At 38.8% G+C, this 17,105-nt stretch overlaps 1 protein-coding gene and 1 long non-coding RNA gene across 3 annotated transcripts; one reads left to right on the top strand and one right to left on the bottom strand.

Moving 5' to 3' along the window:
* Positions 1–1,375: 1,375 nt before the first annotated feature.
* On the bottom strand, positions 1,376–12,963 carry LOC120460056 (serine/threonine-protein kinase pim-2-like). The gene is made up of 8 exons (XM_089120987.1): positions 12,509–12,963; positions 12,018–12,200; positions 11,833–11,927; positions 11,592–11,642; positions 11,128–11,506; positions 10,860–11,036; positions 1,780–1,868; positions 1,376–1,679 (listed from the first exon to the last, which is right to left on the bottom strand). The coding sequence occupies exons 1-7, from the start codon at positions 12,810–12,812 to the stop codon at positions 1,780–1,782; spliced, it is 1,278 nt and encodes a 425-aa protein (XP_088977113.1). The 5' UTR covers positions 12,813–12,963; the 3' UTR covers positions 1,376–1,679.
* LOC120460055 (uncharacterized) lies at positions 5,993–16,882 on the top strand. Of its 2 annotated transcripts, none has more exons than XR_016146818.1 (3): positions 5,993–6,078; positions 16,052–16,144; positions 16,554–16,882. It is a non-coding gene; the product is annotated as an uncharacterized LOC120460055 (long non-coding RNA). The 2 variants fall into 2 exon arrangements; XR_005617872.2 differs by lacking the exon at positions 5,993–6,078 and adding an exon at positions 12,123–12,227.
* The last annotated feature ends 223 nt before the right edge of the window (positions 16,883–17,105 follow it).

Here is a 17,105-nt window from a genome sequence, read left to right on the forward strand (position 1 = left end):
AAAAAAAAAAAAAAAAAAAAAAAAATGACGGGAGCGGGGGAGACGCACACACGCAGTCTCTCCCTCACCGTGCTCTCTCGCCTTCATTTTCTCCTCACAAGCATGACGTAAATCAACAGCTAGATCAATGAGTATAGAAGCACTATAATTATGACCCCCGATCACAAAAATCTGAAATTATCGTACATTATGGGATTTTTTTCATTATTGATCGTACATCGTACAGAGGTCAAAATTATCGTACAAATACGATAATTATCGTACATCTGGCAACACTGTGCCTGTATAAAATTGTTGAATATAGTCTAATGGTATTTATTGGGAAAACAATGGATAGTTTGAGAGCCTCACATGCATTTCTACATCTGGTCAAATACTAAAAATGTTTCCCAATAGCTAATACTTAAACCCACCTTAAAGTAAAATGTAGCCTCTACTGTAAAACTGAAATTGACTATTAACTACGTTTAATCACGTCAAGGGCTGAATAAAGCCAGAGATCAGGTCAGTTCATTTATTCTGAAAGACCAGTCAAGAAAATTAAATAGCCTACTTAAGTATCTATAACTATATTATAGGCTAATTATAGCCTCGATTTATTACCTTTTTCTTCTGCTGCTTCTTCTAGCTCGAGGCAGTTGTCAAATCACCTCGCGGTCACTGTGAAACAATGACGTAAAGCAGTGCAATCTTTACACGGGATTTGTTTAGTAGAGTCACCCATTTCACACTGATTTCAATTGTTTTATTAACGAGTGGTCAACATTGTTCCTATTTTCTTTTTAAATATTTGAGTTATTTATTTGCGAAATGTATTTTGTTTATTACAAATGTTGCTTTTTGTATTCATGCTCATTTGGAAATTGTTTTTGAGTATCGCAATAATTTGGTAATAGCGATACAGGTGAACAATGTGTCAGGCTATTGTTATAACATGATCTAGCTATAGCTTTGTGAATATCAGAACCACAAGAAAACCACACGAACTGTGTCTGATCAAATATATATATATATATATATATATATATATATATATATTATTTTATATATTTTATATAAAATATGTAACTATATCCATATTTTAATTGAACATTGATGGATCAAAAGATTTTGTGGGAAAATAAATGATTAAAGTGGGGCGTTTCACCTAACAATCATTCAGATGTGCGAGGTGGCGAGGATGGCCTTGCTCTCTGGAGGTAAAAATCAGCAGGATCATTATCAATACAAACACTTTAGTTTCAGTAATAAGTTTCACATAATATCTAATACTTTTCCAAAACAATCACTTCAGCAAAGTTTTCTGTTTATTTGAATAAATTAAAGGATATTATTTTTTTAGTTTCATAAATAGGTATTAAAATAAATATAAAAAATGACAGAATTTGGAATCTTTGAAGGAGATCCCATACAAATGTATTATGGCAGTACAATAGATACATTTTATTATACAAAAATGGGCTTCAATGAGCTAGAATTTTGTGCCATCTAGGGGTTTAGCGGTGCAACATTGTAGCCTACAAGATATTGAGTCGTTGCAAAAATCTATTATAACAGCAAGAACAAAATCTATCAGTCGGAGACAGCTGCATTCTTGCTTTTGGTGGATTTTTTCATCAAACGGAAAGAGATCTCTTGAAGAGACGACACTTCCGGAGCGGCTGTGACCGGTTTTCCACCTGGAACAAAAACACAGAAATAAGGCTGCTAAATTCATCCCACTTAACAGGTGAGGTTTGCAAAATCCATCTTCAATATGTTTAGCTCATGGCTCAGTACCTAAAACCAGTTGTGCTGAATAATCCTGTGCAGATCAAGCCGACGCTCTGGCTTCTGCTGCAGAAGTGAGCAGATCAAATCACAGCAGCCTGTGAGAAAGATGGAGAGACGTCTGATTTATTACCGTCATCTTTATGTAACGGGGTACTCTTATTTTGCCGAGCGGTCTACTTTTTGCGTGTGCGGTGAATGCAGCGCGAGAGACAAATTAAGAGCAGGTGAGACGACGAGTGTGTGACTGACGCAGAAGAGAGTGCAGTGCAGTGCAGTGTCGCGATTGAGAAACTCGTTCGATAAGTCGTTTCAATTGAAGCTTATCGAGGCTTAAAGGAACACTCCGACTTTTTGGGACTTTAGCCTATTCACCTTATCCCCCAGAGTTTGACAAGTCCATACCTTTTTCATCTCCGTGCGTGCTATAAGTCTGTTTGACGCACCCACCGCTAGCCTAGCTTAGCACAAAGACTGGATGTGAATGGTTGCAGCTTTCATACTAATCCGAATGAGTGACAAAATAACGCAAACGTTTTCCTATTTACATGTTGTGGTTTGTATAGTCACAGAGTGTGCAAATATCAAGGCCATATGAGACACAGACATCTTTTTAACCGAATAAATACTATATTTTCTGAAGGCGAAGCACTGCTACTTGGGCAGAGTGATAACCATCACCTGAGACGCACCGTGACGAGGAGCAGAGAGTTCGCTCAGTGTTGGGACTAAAGAGTCAGCAATTACTAATGTTAGATAGAAAAGCATAGTTTATCATGGGTGTTTGCTTTATTGTATGAGCTGTGACAATAAACAGGGAAGACCAGGTAATACAGTACCATGTTTCATTGAATTCCAACCAAAAACGCATCCAGATTTATAAATATCACAGAACATGAATAAATAATTATTATTACAGGAATCAATATATTTTAAATGCAATTTATTAGCTGAACCAAATGTATTCAACAGCATATTATATACAGTATAATTGCATTACTATAGGATAGAATAAGGGGAAAGTAATAGCACAAATTGTTTTTGCACAATGAACTCACAGCCTATCGTACCCTTTTGCACGCTCAAGTTCGTTATTTCCATGGTTATTTTAAATTTAGGCTACTAGGCGCAAGTTCAACGCGCTCGTTTTTTTTCCAAGCGCGTCCGCGCCGCATCAAGATAAAAACATATTCATACCCTAATCATATAATAGTGTCACTAACGTTACATTAGCTCTGGCTAATGGCACTGTTACAGTAGGTCATCTAAAAACATAACGGAACAATTACCTCAGCCGCAGGTGATCCACTTGTCCTGTCTGTGCTATCGATGGGATGGCCGTATCCTTCAGCACATTATGGTCCGTGTGGCAAATTCCATTTTTTCAAAATAGTCGTCCTCATTGAAATGTACCGAGCAAACATAATGTCCCTTGATAATCTATTTAGGTGCGTTTGGATCAATATCCAGAGTAAGTAAGTTAGCCATTTCTTCATCCAGTCAGCGTTTTTAGTTGGAATTCTGTGAAACATGGTATTACCTCCCCTGTTTACTGTCACAGCTATTTACAATAGAGCGAAAACCCATGACTGTAAACTACGCTTTTACCATTTATAAATTGCTGACTCTGTTACTCGAGCGAACTCTCCTCACCACGGCGTGTCTCAGGTGATGCGGTTATCACTCCGTCAAAGTAGCAGTGCTTCGCCTTCAGAGAATAGTTCCCAGGTTTTATACGGTTAAAATATGTCTGTGTCTCATATGGCCTTGATATTTGCACACTCTGTGACTATACAAATCACAACATGTAAATAGGAAAACGTTTGCGTTATTTTGCCACTCATTTGGATTAGTGTGAAAGCTGCAACCATTCACATCCAGTCTTTGTGCTAAGCTAGGCTAGCGGTGGATGCGTCAAACAGACTTATAGCACGCACGGAGATGAAAAAGGTATGTATGGACTTATCTAACTCTGGGGGATAAGGTGAATAGGCTAAAGTCCCAAAAAGTCGGAGTGTTCCTTTAAGTAGAGTAAAGACAACCGCAGACAGCACTAAGTGAAAGTGTGAGTGAGTTTGCGGAAGACCGATTTGTTCCAGTGGTATATGTTGGCTGTGGAAATGACGCAGTGACATATTGTGAAGATCACGGAAGCTGTGAGTACGAAATAGTGCAAACCCCGTTTTATTTTGTCATCCAGAGACTTGTTACATGTCTTTTTTTGGGGGGGGGGGGTTTTGCACTTCTCGTGTTTTGATCAATAAATGTCGTCGAGTTAATGGCTCAATCGGACTGTTCATGTGTGATTAAGTTTCTCACACGAGTCAGAGCTCGGGTTCCACCTATGTCTGATAAAAAACCTGGACATATTGATGACCTGATCGACCGCTTTGCTCACAAGTGAAAATGTCCATTAGACATGACCCACAAGTCAAAATTGGCCTTTGTGCAGTAAGATTGTGCATAGTCGTGACTCATGAATATTTTAAACATCTCAAGTATTCTCACTTATCTTACTTAACTTATAGCTTACCTGACTGCTGGTGCTTGTGCTTGCTTTTGCTTCCTCTTTGCCAAAGAAGTAAGAAGAGGGATGACATTAGATTTGCATTTACCATACCATAGCCACATCTGTAGCCACTTTTATTTAGCATGTCTCAATCAGACATTGGAATAACAAAATCATACATAAATAGGCCTAAGCTTACCTAGTCTTCCATCTATACTTGGCGTTTCTCTTTGCTGCAGCTATCAGTGGTTTCTGTTCTTCAATGAATGTCTTGAATTCAGTGCATGACAATTTGAAATTCAGTCTGACCTGAAGCTCAGACTTCACCATTGCAACTGACAGTCTGTTTCTTTTATCGCACCAAACATCCTCCATATGACTGAACACTCTTTCTGCAAAGGCATTACTGACTGGTATTGAAAAAACAAAAGCAACTACTTTCAACAGTTTGGTGGATTCAGTTTCCTTGCAAAAAAAATAGGCCCACTTTCTGTCTGGGGTAAGGTCTGTTGGAATAGTGTGTAACACCTCATTCAGAATGACTACATCACCATACAGCTTGTCTTCTTCAACATCCAGGGCCAGTTTTTCCACTAAAACTTCCAACTCGGACAACTGGAGTGATTGTCCTTCATGAAGGCTGAGACAGCCAATGTGTGCAAGAACCTGGTCATTGAAGTCAAATTTATCCTCAAGATACAGCACTGCCTTCTCAAAAAATCTGTCCACCAGGCTCCTGAACTGTTCCTGTTGCTGGGGTAAAAGGCTCCTCAGTATTTGTTTTGCTTTGCTGCCATAGAATTTGTCTGTGCGCCTTGCGATCAGCTGACTGCGCAATCGGTTCATCACAGAGTAAACGTCAATCACAGTAGCACTGTCACTCTCGAGCACCCTAATAGATGAATCAAATTCTTGCATCACATTGTGCATGAATGCAAGGATGCATTCAGCTACGGTACAGTCTACATTTTCTGCATCACTTGCACCACACACAAATGTCCAGATGATACTTGAGCAGTCCAGTCCTCCTTTCCCAGGGATACAAAATAAGACTTTAAAGCTGGCCAACACTCTAAAATCCTCTGTATCACTGGCTGTCTTTGCTGCCAGCGATACAGAGGATTTTAGAGTGTGGGGACATGCCTCAGAATCTCCCTGTATTTTGTGTTAGTAAATTCACAGAAGTCCTTAAGCAATTCCACTTTTTTTAGCAGAACAACTGAATTCACTGTACACCTTCAGCACAAAGGCCTCCACGTCACACCCCCCAGCACTAAAGACACGATTAGCTGCTTTGACAGTGTTGTTTATGATGTGACACTTGCAATTGCCCTTCACAATTTGTGGGTTAGCTTCTCTGAGTTTCTGAAAAACTGAGTTGTGCCGACCATATTAACTGATGCGTTATCTGCACCATAGGCACTGATCTGGCTGACTGAAAGTCCATTGTTCTCAGTAATAGACACTATTTGTTTGAATATGGCTTCACTAGATTCGTTGGAGTCGTCGTAAAAGTCTAACAATCCATATGTAGCACTAAGAATATAAAATGGGACAGATATCAAAGCACCCCCCTTTAAATTTCAAACTGTTCATATTATTGTTAGTTACTTGTATGACTATTTCATTGTGTTCAATTTGGTGAGACTCGGAGTCGCCAGCAGGGGGCACCCGGGAGTTGCGCGGCGCATGAGTGGCTGACTTAGCAGCATAGAAGTAGTCCAGCACGAGATGAAGCGCGAATGTGCAGAGAAATGTGCTCCTTGTTTGAACATTGTATTTTCTTGTGTTTCATACAGGTAAGCTGACAATAACCTTACACTGGTATATGTATAACAGTATTATATTCTTATAGAGCCATAGTTTGTGCCTGAAACGTTAAGAAAAGTGAAGTTTTAACTGTGATTAAGAGTTATGTCGTGAACGGGAGTGTTAACTATTTAATTAGTAGAAAACTAGTAACTCTTAACGTGAGCAAAACGGAGTAATAAAGGTTTAAAAAGATATATACTCGACGTGAGTGTGGGATGAGGCATAATTAACCGAATATATGTGTATGGACATTGATTAAAATGCGTGTTGAGACAAGTCTGGGCAATTGGAGTTAACAAGGCACACGTGACTGTTCTTAGCCCTCGTATATACACGTGACCCTCATTTAGCATTGCTTTGTCAGCCATTACATGTAAAAATAAAAGACGTTAATACTGTTAAATTAAGAACCACAGTCAGATTGAGAGGTAAAACAGTTTATTAATAATTTTGTGAGTTCATAGTGATAACACAGTAACTGTTAAATGGTTAAAACTTAGTTCATAATGTAGTCAGGTCATTAGCATATTTCATGGAAGAGTAAAAAAAAGATTAAAGACAAGTTAAACAGTGATATGAAAGAGTATTAGGAATACACGTGCAGTTATCAATGTTAGAGTAATGTGGGTATAGACTGAACTATTGCTGATACCTGAAAATCTATTTTAATTCCAAATATTATTCACATGCTTACTTGTTTGAGTTTAAATGTATGACTCATAGAGTTTATTGTACTTTAAAGATGTTATTTTTCAGACCTTTTCCTTTTATATTGTTGTGTAAAGAACATGTATTTTCTGAAAATGGAGTATTGTAAGGAGTCTAGTATAGTGTGACACATCAGCTTAGACATAAGACATGTGGTTTAAGATAATTTGTGAATGTATCACAGGAAAAGAGCCTAGAAGTAGTCCAGCACAAGATGAAGCGCGAATGTGCAGAGAAATGTGCTCCTTGTTTGAACATTGGATTTTCTTGTGTTTCATACAGAAAAATAAATGTGTTGCACCCGGAAGTGACATTGCCTCATTCCAAAAAGTGTAACACATACTTCACACCCTCGGATGCACAGAAATACTGGACTGTGTAGGGAAACAATTTCGTGTGCCCAGAATTGGATGCATCAGAACATACTGAAAAATAGTGTGCTTTCTGCAACTCTGCTGCTAATCTTTGCTGACTAAATTGTGCCAACACATTTTCCACTAAGGCCTCACTTTTAGTTCTGCCACAAGACATTTTAGTTGCAATATCAGAGTCACTGAATATTTTTGCACTGACCTTGTTCCCACAGTCAGTTGACAGGTAGCTATGGCCATGTCGCACACCGTGATAGGTAGCTGTTAATTCGGCGACAGTAATTTTGTCCTCTGAGGTTTTTGTAATCATGAATGATGAAATTGCCTTTGTTTGTCTGGTTACTTGAACGCGACTCTTATGTTTCTTCGTTTTAGCATGGTCATCCAAAGCAGTTTTGCCTTCATGTTTAACCAGAATTTTAACTGAGCATACGGAGCAAGTAGCATATAGTGGATCGCCTGGTGTTGGCTTTAGCCATGTGGAGTAATTGTCATTTTTCATCCAGTCATTATTAAAGTAGGTCGAACGTTTCGTTTTCTTTTTTACTGGCCTGTCAGTCTTTGTTGACACACTGTCATCTTCGTCCTCCGTCTCGCCACCCATGTTAACAGCAACAAACGATGTTGACGACGTACAATTTTCTTCACTGCTTCAATTTGCCGCCTGTAGTAGCTGGCTAGCTGCCAAGAAAGACACGCAGCGCGCTAGATGACGTAGTCTACGTCACACAACACAACACACCCGTCCAAGAGCCAATGATAGCGCATTCTACGCACAAGAGACACCCTATGAGAGACACCGACCACTCTGAGCAGAGCATAGGCTATTTCAAGTGAGAAAGTAGTTAATTTAAAGGGCATATTGCAGGTTAGAGGACCCAACGAGTCAATGTATAGAAAAACAATGTAGGAACTAGATTTTCTTTAAAATACACGTATAAACACGCCACAGAAGCTTCTGCAGTCGTTTTTGTGAGAAAATTTTACTTCCGCGTCTGAAAATGGGCGTGGCGGGCGTGACGCAATGAGCGGGAGAGCGGTCGATTCACACAACAGGAAAACAATGGATCGCATGACATTTCGGACGCTGAGGAAATACTCGTATGACGGATCAAGCCATAAAGTTATGAGCCTGCTATGCTAAAGAGATCAGGGACAGGCCAGGATAATGTCAGACAGAATGGTCAGAGAAAAATTGACCTGTGATGTGAGGAGAACCAGTGGAGAACAGGACTAGGTGCCTTTTAGGTGAGAGACGTGCTTATAGTAGGCTATACACGTTCGCTAACGATACACTGTGCTCACAATACTGTACAGATTCTATAACAGGCCAGCAGACATTAGTATGTTTAGGGTAGATTTATATACTATTAAATGTATAAAAACTTTACTTGAGTATATTTCTATACTAAAAGCATAGGCTATACTCGGGTAAATTTTTAATACATATTTTTCACCTTGGTTATAACATAAACAGAACATTAAAGGTTTGAGTATTTAAACAACCAATTTTGTTTTTCAATTACAAGTTTTATTTAGGGCATGACATGACTATTTACCTATATAACACTATTTGATGCCATTGGTAGTATACCACGATCAATATTCTTGCTTCGGCATACCATGTTGAACTCCATCATATCGCCGGGATGCTAATCATTTGATCTGAAGTGAACGCTACACACGACCGCGTTTCCCGAGCCGATGCAGAGGAGAAATCCCGTCTCTTCACCTGCTCAACCCGCACCAGGAACGAAAGATAGGCTATATAGCACCGTCCATTTTATTGTAATGGAAACTTGTGGACTCAATCTTGAAGTCCTGACAGGCTGGAGTTTTTGCAATCTCCACAAACACAATAATTTACCATGACGATGATAAATTAAAATGCAAAAACTAACGATAGCACACTGACTGACGAGCGCTCTCACTGAACACCAGCCTGCTCTCACTGAGCCGAGGCTGCGGCTCCCTGCTATGACGTCAAATGACGCGATGTTGGAAAAAAAAAGCCGTTTTTACTAGCAGTCCAAGAAACGCTCACTTTATCTTCTGAATTAGTGTCCTTATGTTGTTTTAAAACATTTTAAATCCTGCATTAACTTTTCATATGGTATTTTCATTTAAGGTTATCTATAAATTTCGATATTTTTTTTTTTACCTGCAATATGCTCTTTAACATACGTAGCCTTTCGAAAACCGGGACATTCAGTGTCCCGGGAGAGTGGATAAGTTTCCCGGGACAGGTTATTAAAAAGAAGGACAATCCCGGTAAAACTGGGACAGGTGGCAACCCTAGTCAGAGCACGTGAGTTTGAGATCGCAATGGCAGCTAGTATGCAGTACGCATTTAATGAAGATACCACTTTTCCGCTGTGATTGTGAAGATTGTCATTACCCTGCCATTCAAGTGACATCTCAGTTTGAATCATCTTCAAGTTTATTTTCTCTTTGGGACAGTACTGTGAAACGTTTGAGACAAAGTTGAATGTATTTTTGAACTTGCACACTTCAATACGAGATTTTCAGTTTATTGCAACGCACCCCACGTCCAGACCACTCTAATTCATCGTTCTACAAACTGGTATTTTCCTGTATTTTCAGTGACTGAACTGAGAAACGGTGAACTGTGAGTAAACGTTTGAAAGAGCTCATTCAGGGGTGAGATTTGATGTTATGTTTATGTTTGTTGACAAATGTGATTGTTTGAATGTGATCTTTTGAAAAAGGTAATAATTTGTGGGTATAGAAATTGATTCATTGAAAAGTGTCACATTTCATAAGGTTCCATAAAGGGTTTATTATACCAGAAGTGAAGAGTTTTTTTTTTCTTTACAATTTCAGTGTTGAGAGTTTTGGTGTGAATTCAAAAGACAACACAAAGACTGTAAATTTACTTTATTTTATTCTTTATTTAGACAAAAGACATTACCAATCAAAAGGAAAATAAATTCTGTTTTAATTGTTTTTTTTCTTGTACTTGAAGAGTTCAGATGCAAAAGCCTCTAAATGCCATTTGAAATTTTCTTCTTTAATGATGATTTTTATCAAACTTGTATATTTAAGTTCAGTAATTTCACTTAAATAACAATTAATAGGTAATTATCATTGCCATTTTAGTGAAATTAGTTAACTTAAATATACAAGTTTGATAAAAATCATCATTAAAGAAGAAAATTTCAAATGGCATTTAGAGGCTTTTGCATCTGAACTCTTCACTTATTTACAGTATATCTTTTCACTGAGAGCTGCTAGGGAGTGGGGAGGTCTCGCTTACTTTATTAGATCTGGGGAGGGAGAAGCATTACACACTGTGTTCTAACATATGCAATCTTTCTTCAAGAAGCCACCGTGCGACATTATCTTTATTATCTTACCTGAAGCCTACCCTTGTCGATCTTTAGATTTCTCGCACAATAAAGTAAGAAACACACACATTAGCGTGTAACGAGACTAAAACGTTTGGGGAGCGAGGACCAAGATCCTTCCGTTGTCCAAACTTCCAGAGCAGCCATAATCCATTTCCCTACATGACGGGCTAAATACCTGGTTACATTTACATCCGCTCTACTGTCATTATTCTACGCTGTGAGATCTTCAGGTCAAATTCCTGCATTCTTTACACAGCAAACTCCTATAAAGCCTATGAAGTTTGGATTAGAATTGTATTGAAGTAATAAACAAATCACCCTCTGTCAAGCTGGATTTGTACCAGATCTTCATATTGGTCCTGTACAAGTCGGCAGTATCTGGAAAGTGTCCACACACCATTCTGAACAACAGGATCCCCAGAGACCAGACCGTCGCCGGCTTCCCGTGAAACTCGCCCTTCATTCTGTACTCGGGAGGGCAGTACAAATCTGTGCCTGGAGGAAAGAGTGTTTGTCAGATGTGTGAGTCTCTACCACAGCAGTGTTGAGTTAATGATTCACAAGAGCTCTGAGAACTGATACACACCAGAGTAACTCGTGTAGGGAGATTCTGTCAGGAGTTCGCTGCATCCAAAGTCGATGAGTGTGACGTCGCGGCTCCTGACGTTTATCAGCAGGTTCTCCAGTTTGATGTCGCCATGGTAAACTCCGCGGCGACAGCACGCATCAGCGGCTAGTGTTGCCGACCACATGATGTGCCGCGCGATCTTCTCCTCGATGCGGCCGCCGCTGTGTGCCACGAAGTCGAACACATCTATGCAGTCGGAGAAACGCTCGAGGACCATGACGCAGAAGTCCTCCTGGTCCTGCCAGTCCAGAAACTTGATGATGTCCATTGCTGGACCTTTGCTACTGGCCAGGATCGTCAGAGCCACTTCTTTGGGAAGGGGTTCGGGATGATCAGGCTGGAAGAAAGGCACATATGATGTCAGATGCTTTAAAATAGGGATTTAACTCAGTTTGTCTGCTGATCAAATCACTTTTACTCACAATGCTGATGCACTCCATGTCTTCTGTCTTCTGGATGAACTTCACCGCCACCTGATGGACAAAACAAAAAGCAATGAATGTGTGTAGAGATCATATCATAACGTCCAAGCAAGAATTGAAATCCCAACAGGTCAAGAAGAGCCTTTAATAGTGAACAGATGATACAGTAAGATGTCTTGCTTAGGATAAAGTGAGGTATCAAAGAATTTGCTAAACTATTAATAAAAAAAAAAAGTCAAACCAGCTTGTTATCCGTCAAACGAGTGCCTTCGTAGACGGCACCAAATCCCCCTTCCCCCAGCTTACGGCCGAATGAATATCGGCTGCAGATGTCGTCTGTTAAAAGAGGAAGAGAAGGAGACGAGGTTTAGTGGTGCTTTGCAGATATTGTGAGATTATCGTTGGGGACTGTGGCAGGAAACTCACCCTCAGGTCTCATGTTCTCCTGGTGACGGAGAGGAGACGTTTCACCCGCTGTCAGACGGACTGGAGCGTCGAGGACTGGAGTTTGAAGCTCGGCGGCGGGAAGGACTTCAGGATCTTCGACAGGAGGTTCCCTCAGATCAATGACCTCTCCAGATCTAGAGATGGACTGTGGAGGATTTTCATCTAAACGGGAGAATATCAGCACAATAAGTGAGCAGCTAAAACCATACTGATTTATGAGGAACAGCAATTTTTAAAGTGTAAAGTATAATATTACACAATTTTTACACTTTTGAGGTTCCTTAATTAATTTATTATTGAAAGAAAGTTAAAAAGTCTTTGTTTTTAAAACCATTTTACAGGGGGCAGAAGTTCCCGTTACTCATTTAACAGGTGTACATTATGAAGTGACTTTTTCATGTAGGAAAATAATGTAGGGACACTTTTCCAGTTTTTCATGATAATATTCTCATAACATGGTTGTCATTTACCGTCGGTACTTCTCCTGGGTGTTTCCGTCTCTTGATCCTTCATGATCTCACCCTGATCCGAGCTCGTGTTTTTGCGTCTGAAAGAGAGACACTTGAAGAAGTTGAAGTCGTCCGGCGCTTTCTTCATCTTCTTCTTCATCTTCCTCTTCAGACGCGAGATGGGACGCTGGTCTCTCTCTCCCTCGGGCTTCTCCTCGTCAGGCCGATGGGGAAGATGATTTGACGGTGAGCGGTCACGGTGATGGAGGTCGTGAACCTGCTCGCTATCCGTAAACGCTTGTACTCGTGAACTCTTCTGTCCCATGATGAATCGCTGTTGTGTATCAATCACACTAAATCAGCTGCAAACTCAGTAAATGAGTGAAGAGTTGGAGAGTTACACGGCTTTAACAAAGCGCGCGAACGTTCTAAAAATCATCAACTCTCTATGACGTCATAGCGGCTCTGGTCTGGTGCCACTGTTATAGCTGAGGGAAACATGTCTGTTATTATTTTCTGTACTGTTTCCTCTCAATATTACAATGGTATTCTCATGCTTATAGAATTACATCTGAATCTAATTACTTTACAGTTTCTCAATTTAAAAGTTCTTAATTTAAACTTAATTTAAAGTTCTAATCAAATAGCCTACCTAAAAACGGCTAAATAGTTTGAAACATTGTTATGTTACACATGTTTATTAAAAAAATACATATAGGGAATGTTGTCTGATAAATTCATTTTGTAGAAAATATTAACATTTGTAGTGAAGTTTTCTAAAATTATAGGCCTTCAATTCGTAGCAGCTTAGCAGATTCACACATTTCACACTGATTTCAATTATTTTATTAAGTGGCCAACTTCTAAAACAGCTAAATGAAGCGTTCAGATGCAAACGCCTCTAAATGCCATTTGAGATTTTCTTCTTTAATGATGATTTTTATCAAACTTGTATATTTAAGTTCAGTAATTTCACTTAAATAACAATTAATAGGTAATTATCATTGCCATTTAAGTGAAATCACTGAACTTAAATATACAAGCTTGACAAAAATCGTCATTAAAGAAGAAAATTTCAAATGGCATTCAGAGGCTTTTGCATCTGAACTCTTCAAATAGTTTTAAACAGTGTACCCTATAGTTATGTTGTACACATGTTTATTAAAAATAAGAATGTTGTCTGCTAAACACATGTAGAAAATGTAGTGATGTTTTATCAAATTATAGGCTTTTACTTAGCGTAGGTACTGCAGCAGCAAGATAGTAGCCAAACAAAGTTTTCTGTTGTAGGCTATATTTAAGAATATAAATATAAATATTTATTTTGCTATTGTATCTAGGCTATATTCAAAGACACGATAAGAGCTGCTCGCACCACACATCCATTTTATCATGAAAAACATAACAGAGCAAAGAGTAGGCAAAACTGAATTTAGGATATAGGCCTATCTGAAAAGGAACATGTAGATATCTTGAACTGATGTTAATTAAAGATATCTTGAACTTAAGTTTTGAATTAAATTGTAGATATCTCAAACTGGAATTACAGATATCAACAATTGCCGATAATATCTAAATATCCGATATGTAATTAGAATTGTCAAAATATCGTCGTAATTCGAATCAATAAGGTTTGATGATGTTGTTTTAGAGCTATGAATTATCTTCAACTTGCATATTTGGTCATTTAACTCCCCTGTGATGTCTCTTGGTGTATTTTGTATCAGAATACTCTCAATGGAGAATTTTATGTATACTACTATACTACTAACTGTATTATTATTTCACCAATTTCATGTTGTTATGGATTAAGGGTAAATAAATATAAAAATATATTATTTTAGTGTTTATGTTACATCCTGTAAATCTTATTCTGCTTGAAAAAGAATATGAGTTATACAGTCAGGTCCATAAATATTGGGACATTGACACAATTCTAATCTTTTTGGCTCTATACACCACCACAATGGATTTGAAAAGAAACGAACAAGATGTGCTTTAACTGCAGACTTTCAGCTTTAATTTGAGGGTATTTACATCCAAATCAGGTGAACGGTGTAGGAATTACAACACTTTGTAAATGTGCCTGCCACTTTTTAAGGGACCAAAAGTAATGGGACAATTGGCTTCTCAGCTGTTCCATGGCCAGATGTGTGCTATTCCCTCATTATCCCATATACAAGGAGCAGATACAAGGTCCAGAGTTCATTTCAAGTGTGCTATTTGCATTTGGAATCTGTTGCTGTCAACTCTCAATATGAGATCGAAAGAGCTGTCACTATCAGTGAAGCAAGCCATCATCAGGCTGAAAAAACAAAACAAATCCATCAGAGAGATAGCAAAAATATTAGGTGTGGCCAAATCAACTGTTTGGAACATTCTTAAAAAGAAAGAACGCACCGGTGAGCTCAGCAACACCAAAAGACCCGGAAGACCACGGAAAACAACTGTGCTGGATGACCGAAGAATTCTCTCCCTGGTGAAAAAAACACCCTTCACAACAGTTAACCAGATCAAGAACACTCTCCAGGAGGTAGGTGTTTGTGTGTCAAAGTCAACAATCAAGAGAAGACTTCACCAGAGTAAATACAGAGGGTTCACCACAAGATGTAAACCATTGGTGAGCCTCAAAAACAGGAAGGCCAGATTACAGTTTGCCAAACAACATCTAAAAAAGCCGCCACAGTTCTGGAACAACATCCTATGGACAGATGAGACAAAGATCAACTTGCACCAGAGTGATGGGAAGAGAAGAGGAAAGGAACTGCTCATGACCCAAAGCATACCACCTCATCAGTGAAGCATGGTCGTAGTGTCATGGCTTGGGCATGTACGGCTGCCAATGGAACTGGTTCTCTTGTATTTATTGATGATGTGACTGCTGACAAAAGCAGCAGGATGAATTCTGAAGTGTTTCGGGCAATATTATCTGCTCATATTCAGCCCAATGCTTCAGAACTCATTGGACGGCGCTTCACAGTGCAGATGGACAATGACCCGAAGCATACTGCGAAAGAGTTTTTTAAGCGAAAGAAGTGGAATGTTATGCAATGGCCAAGTCAATCACCTGGCCTGAATCCGACTGAGCATGCATTTCACTACCTGAAGACAAAACTGAAGGGAAAATGCCCCAAGAACAAGCAGGAACTGAAGACAGTTGCAATAGAGGCCTGGCAGAGCATCTCCAGGGATGAAACCCAGCATCTGGTGATGTCTATGCGTTCCAGACTTCAGGCTGTAATTGACTGAAAAGGATTCGCAACCAAGTATTAAAAAGTGAAAGTTTAATTTATGATTGTTAATCTGTCCCATTACTTTTGGTCACTTAAAAAGTGGCAGGCACATTTACAAAGTGTTGTAATTCCTACAGCGTTCACCTGATTTGGATGTAAATACCCTCAAATTAAAGCTGAAAGTCTGCAGTTAAAGCACATCTTGTTCGTTTCTTTTCAAATCCATTGTGGTGGTGTATAGAGCCAAAAAGATTAGAATTGTGTCAATGTCCCAATATTTATGGACCTGACTGTATATTGTACATTTATACAGTATTTACTTTTTTCATAGGCACTCATAAATGCCCTGGCTGTCTCCTGGCTGGGAGATCTCCTCACAGGAGGCTGAGCCGTTCTTCCTTTCTGGTCTGGATTATCATTGCAGGTCAGAGTAGATTATTCATTATTTTTGCACAATGCCCAGTGCACCCTTTTTTTTTTACTGATAATTCTGTTACAGTAACACAACAGTGACTGTTCTCTGATAACTATTTCAGTGAAGTGGAAGATTTTAACAGACAAATTGACAAACAATTGAGGAAGAAGGAAAGGAGACCATTCAATTCTTGGCTGTTACTTTTACATTTACACATTTGGAGTTTGGAATTACATCAGTAACATGAATATTCAGTTTGACTCTCTCTCTCTACAACTCCAACATTTCATAATTGTTTAGTGTTGAATCAGAAATATATATTTCAGTTGAACATGTTAAACTCATTTGTATTTCTCTCTCTCTCTCTCTCTCTCTCTCTCTCTCTCTCTCTCTCTCTCTCTCTCTCTCTCTCTCTCAGAGTTGAAGCCATTCCTGCAGCAACTGGTGGAAAACGGGATCTTTTTGGTGCTTTTGTTCTAGCATAATAATTTTGTTCTTTCGTATAATATGAATAAATACATATGTAGGCCTATATAAATAAATTCATGCTTGAATCATTCATTTAGTGACTGCCTGTGCTGATTCTATCGTTATTTTATCTGATAATGAGCAAATTAGTTAAACTTAAGGAGGTTAATCAATATGTGTAATTCAAGAAACTATGACTCACACCACTTTTCAGTTGATTAAAGATTCATATACATTTTTAATTTGTTTTGTATAAATTTACATTTTTGTAAATGCCTCTGATGCATTTTGAATAAAAAAAAAACACATTTTATAAAAACACTCCTGAGATTAAATGTCTTTCGAACTATGTACGTGCAAACTAAAACAAGGGTCCTGCGTTAACACGCTCCAGAGATACGCGGATGTTTCTACAGGCAATCGCCTCCACCACGATCTATTGGTTTTCATTAAACCGAGAAAAATGGAATTTTGTTTTATTTACGATCACTGAGAAATGTTC

Source organism: Pimephales promelas, chromosome 16, assembly GCF_988280905.1.
Source record: "Pimephales promelas chromosome 16, fPimPro1.hap1.1, whole genome shotgun sequence".
Lineage (NCBI taxonomy): Eukaryota > Metazoa > Chordata > Actinopteri > Cypriniformes > Leuciscidae > Pimephales > Pimephales promelas.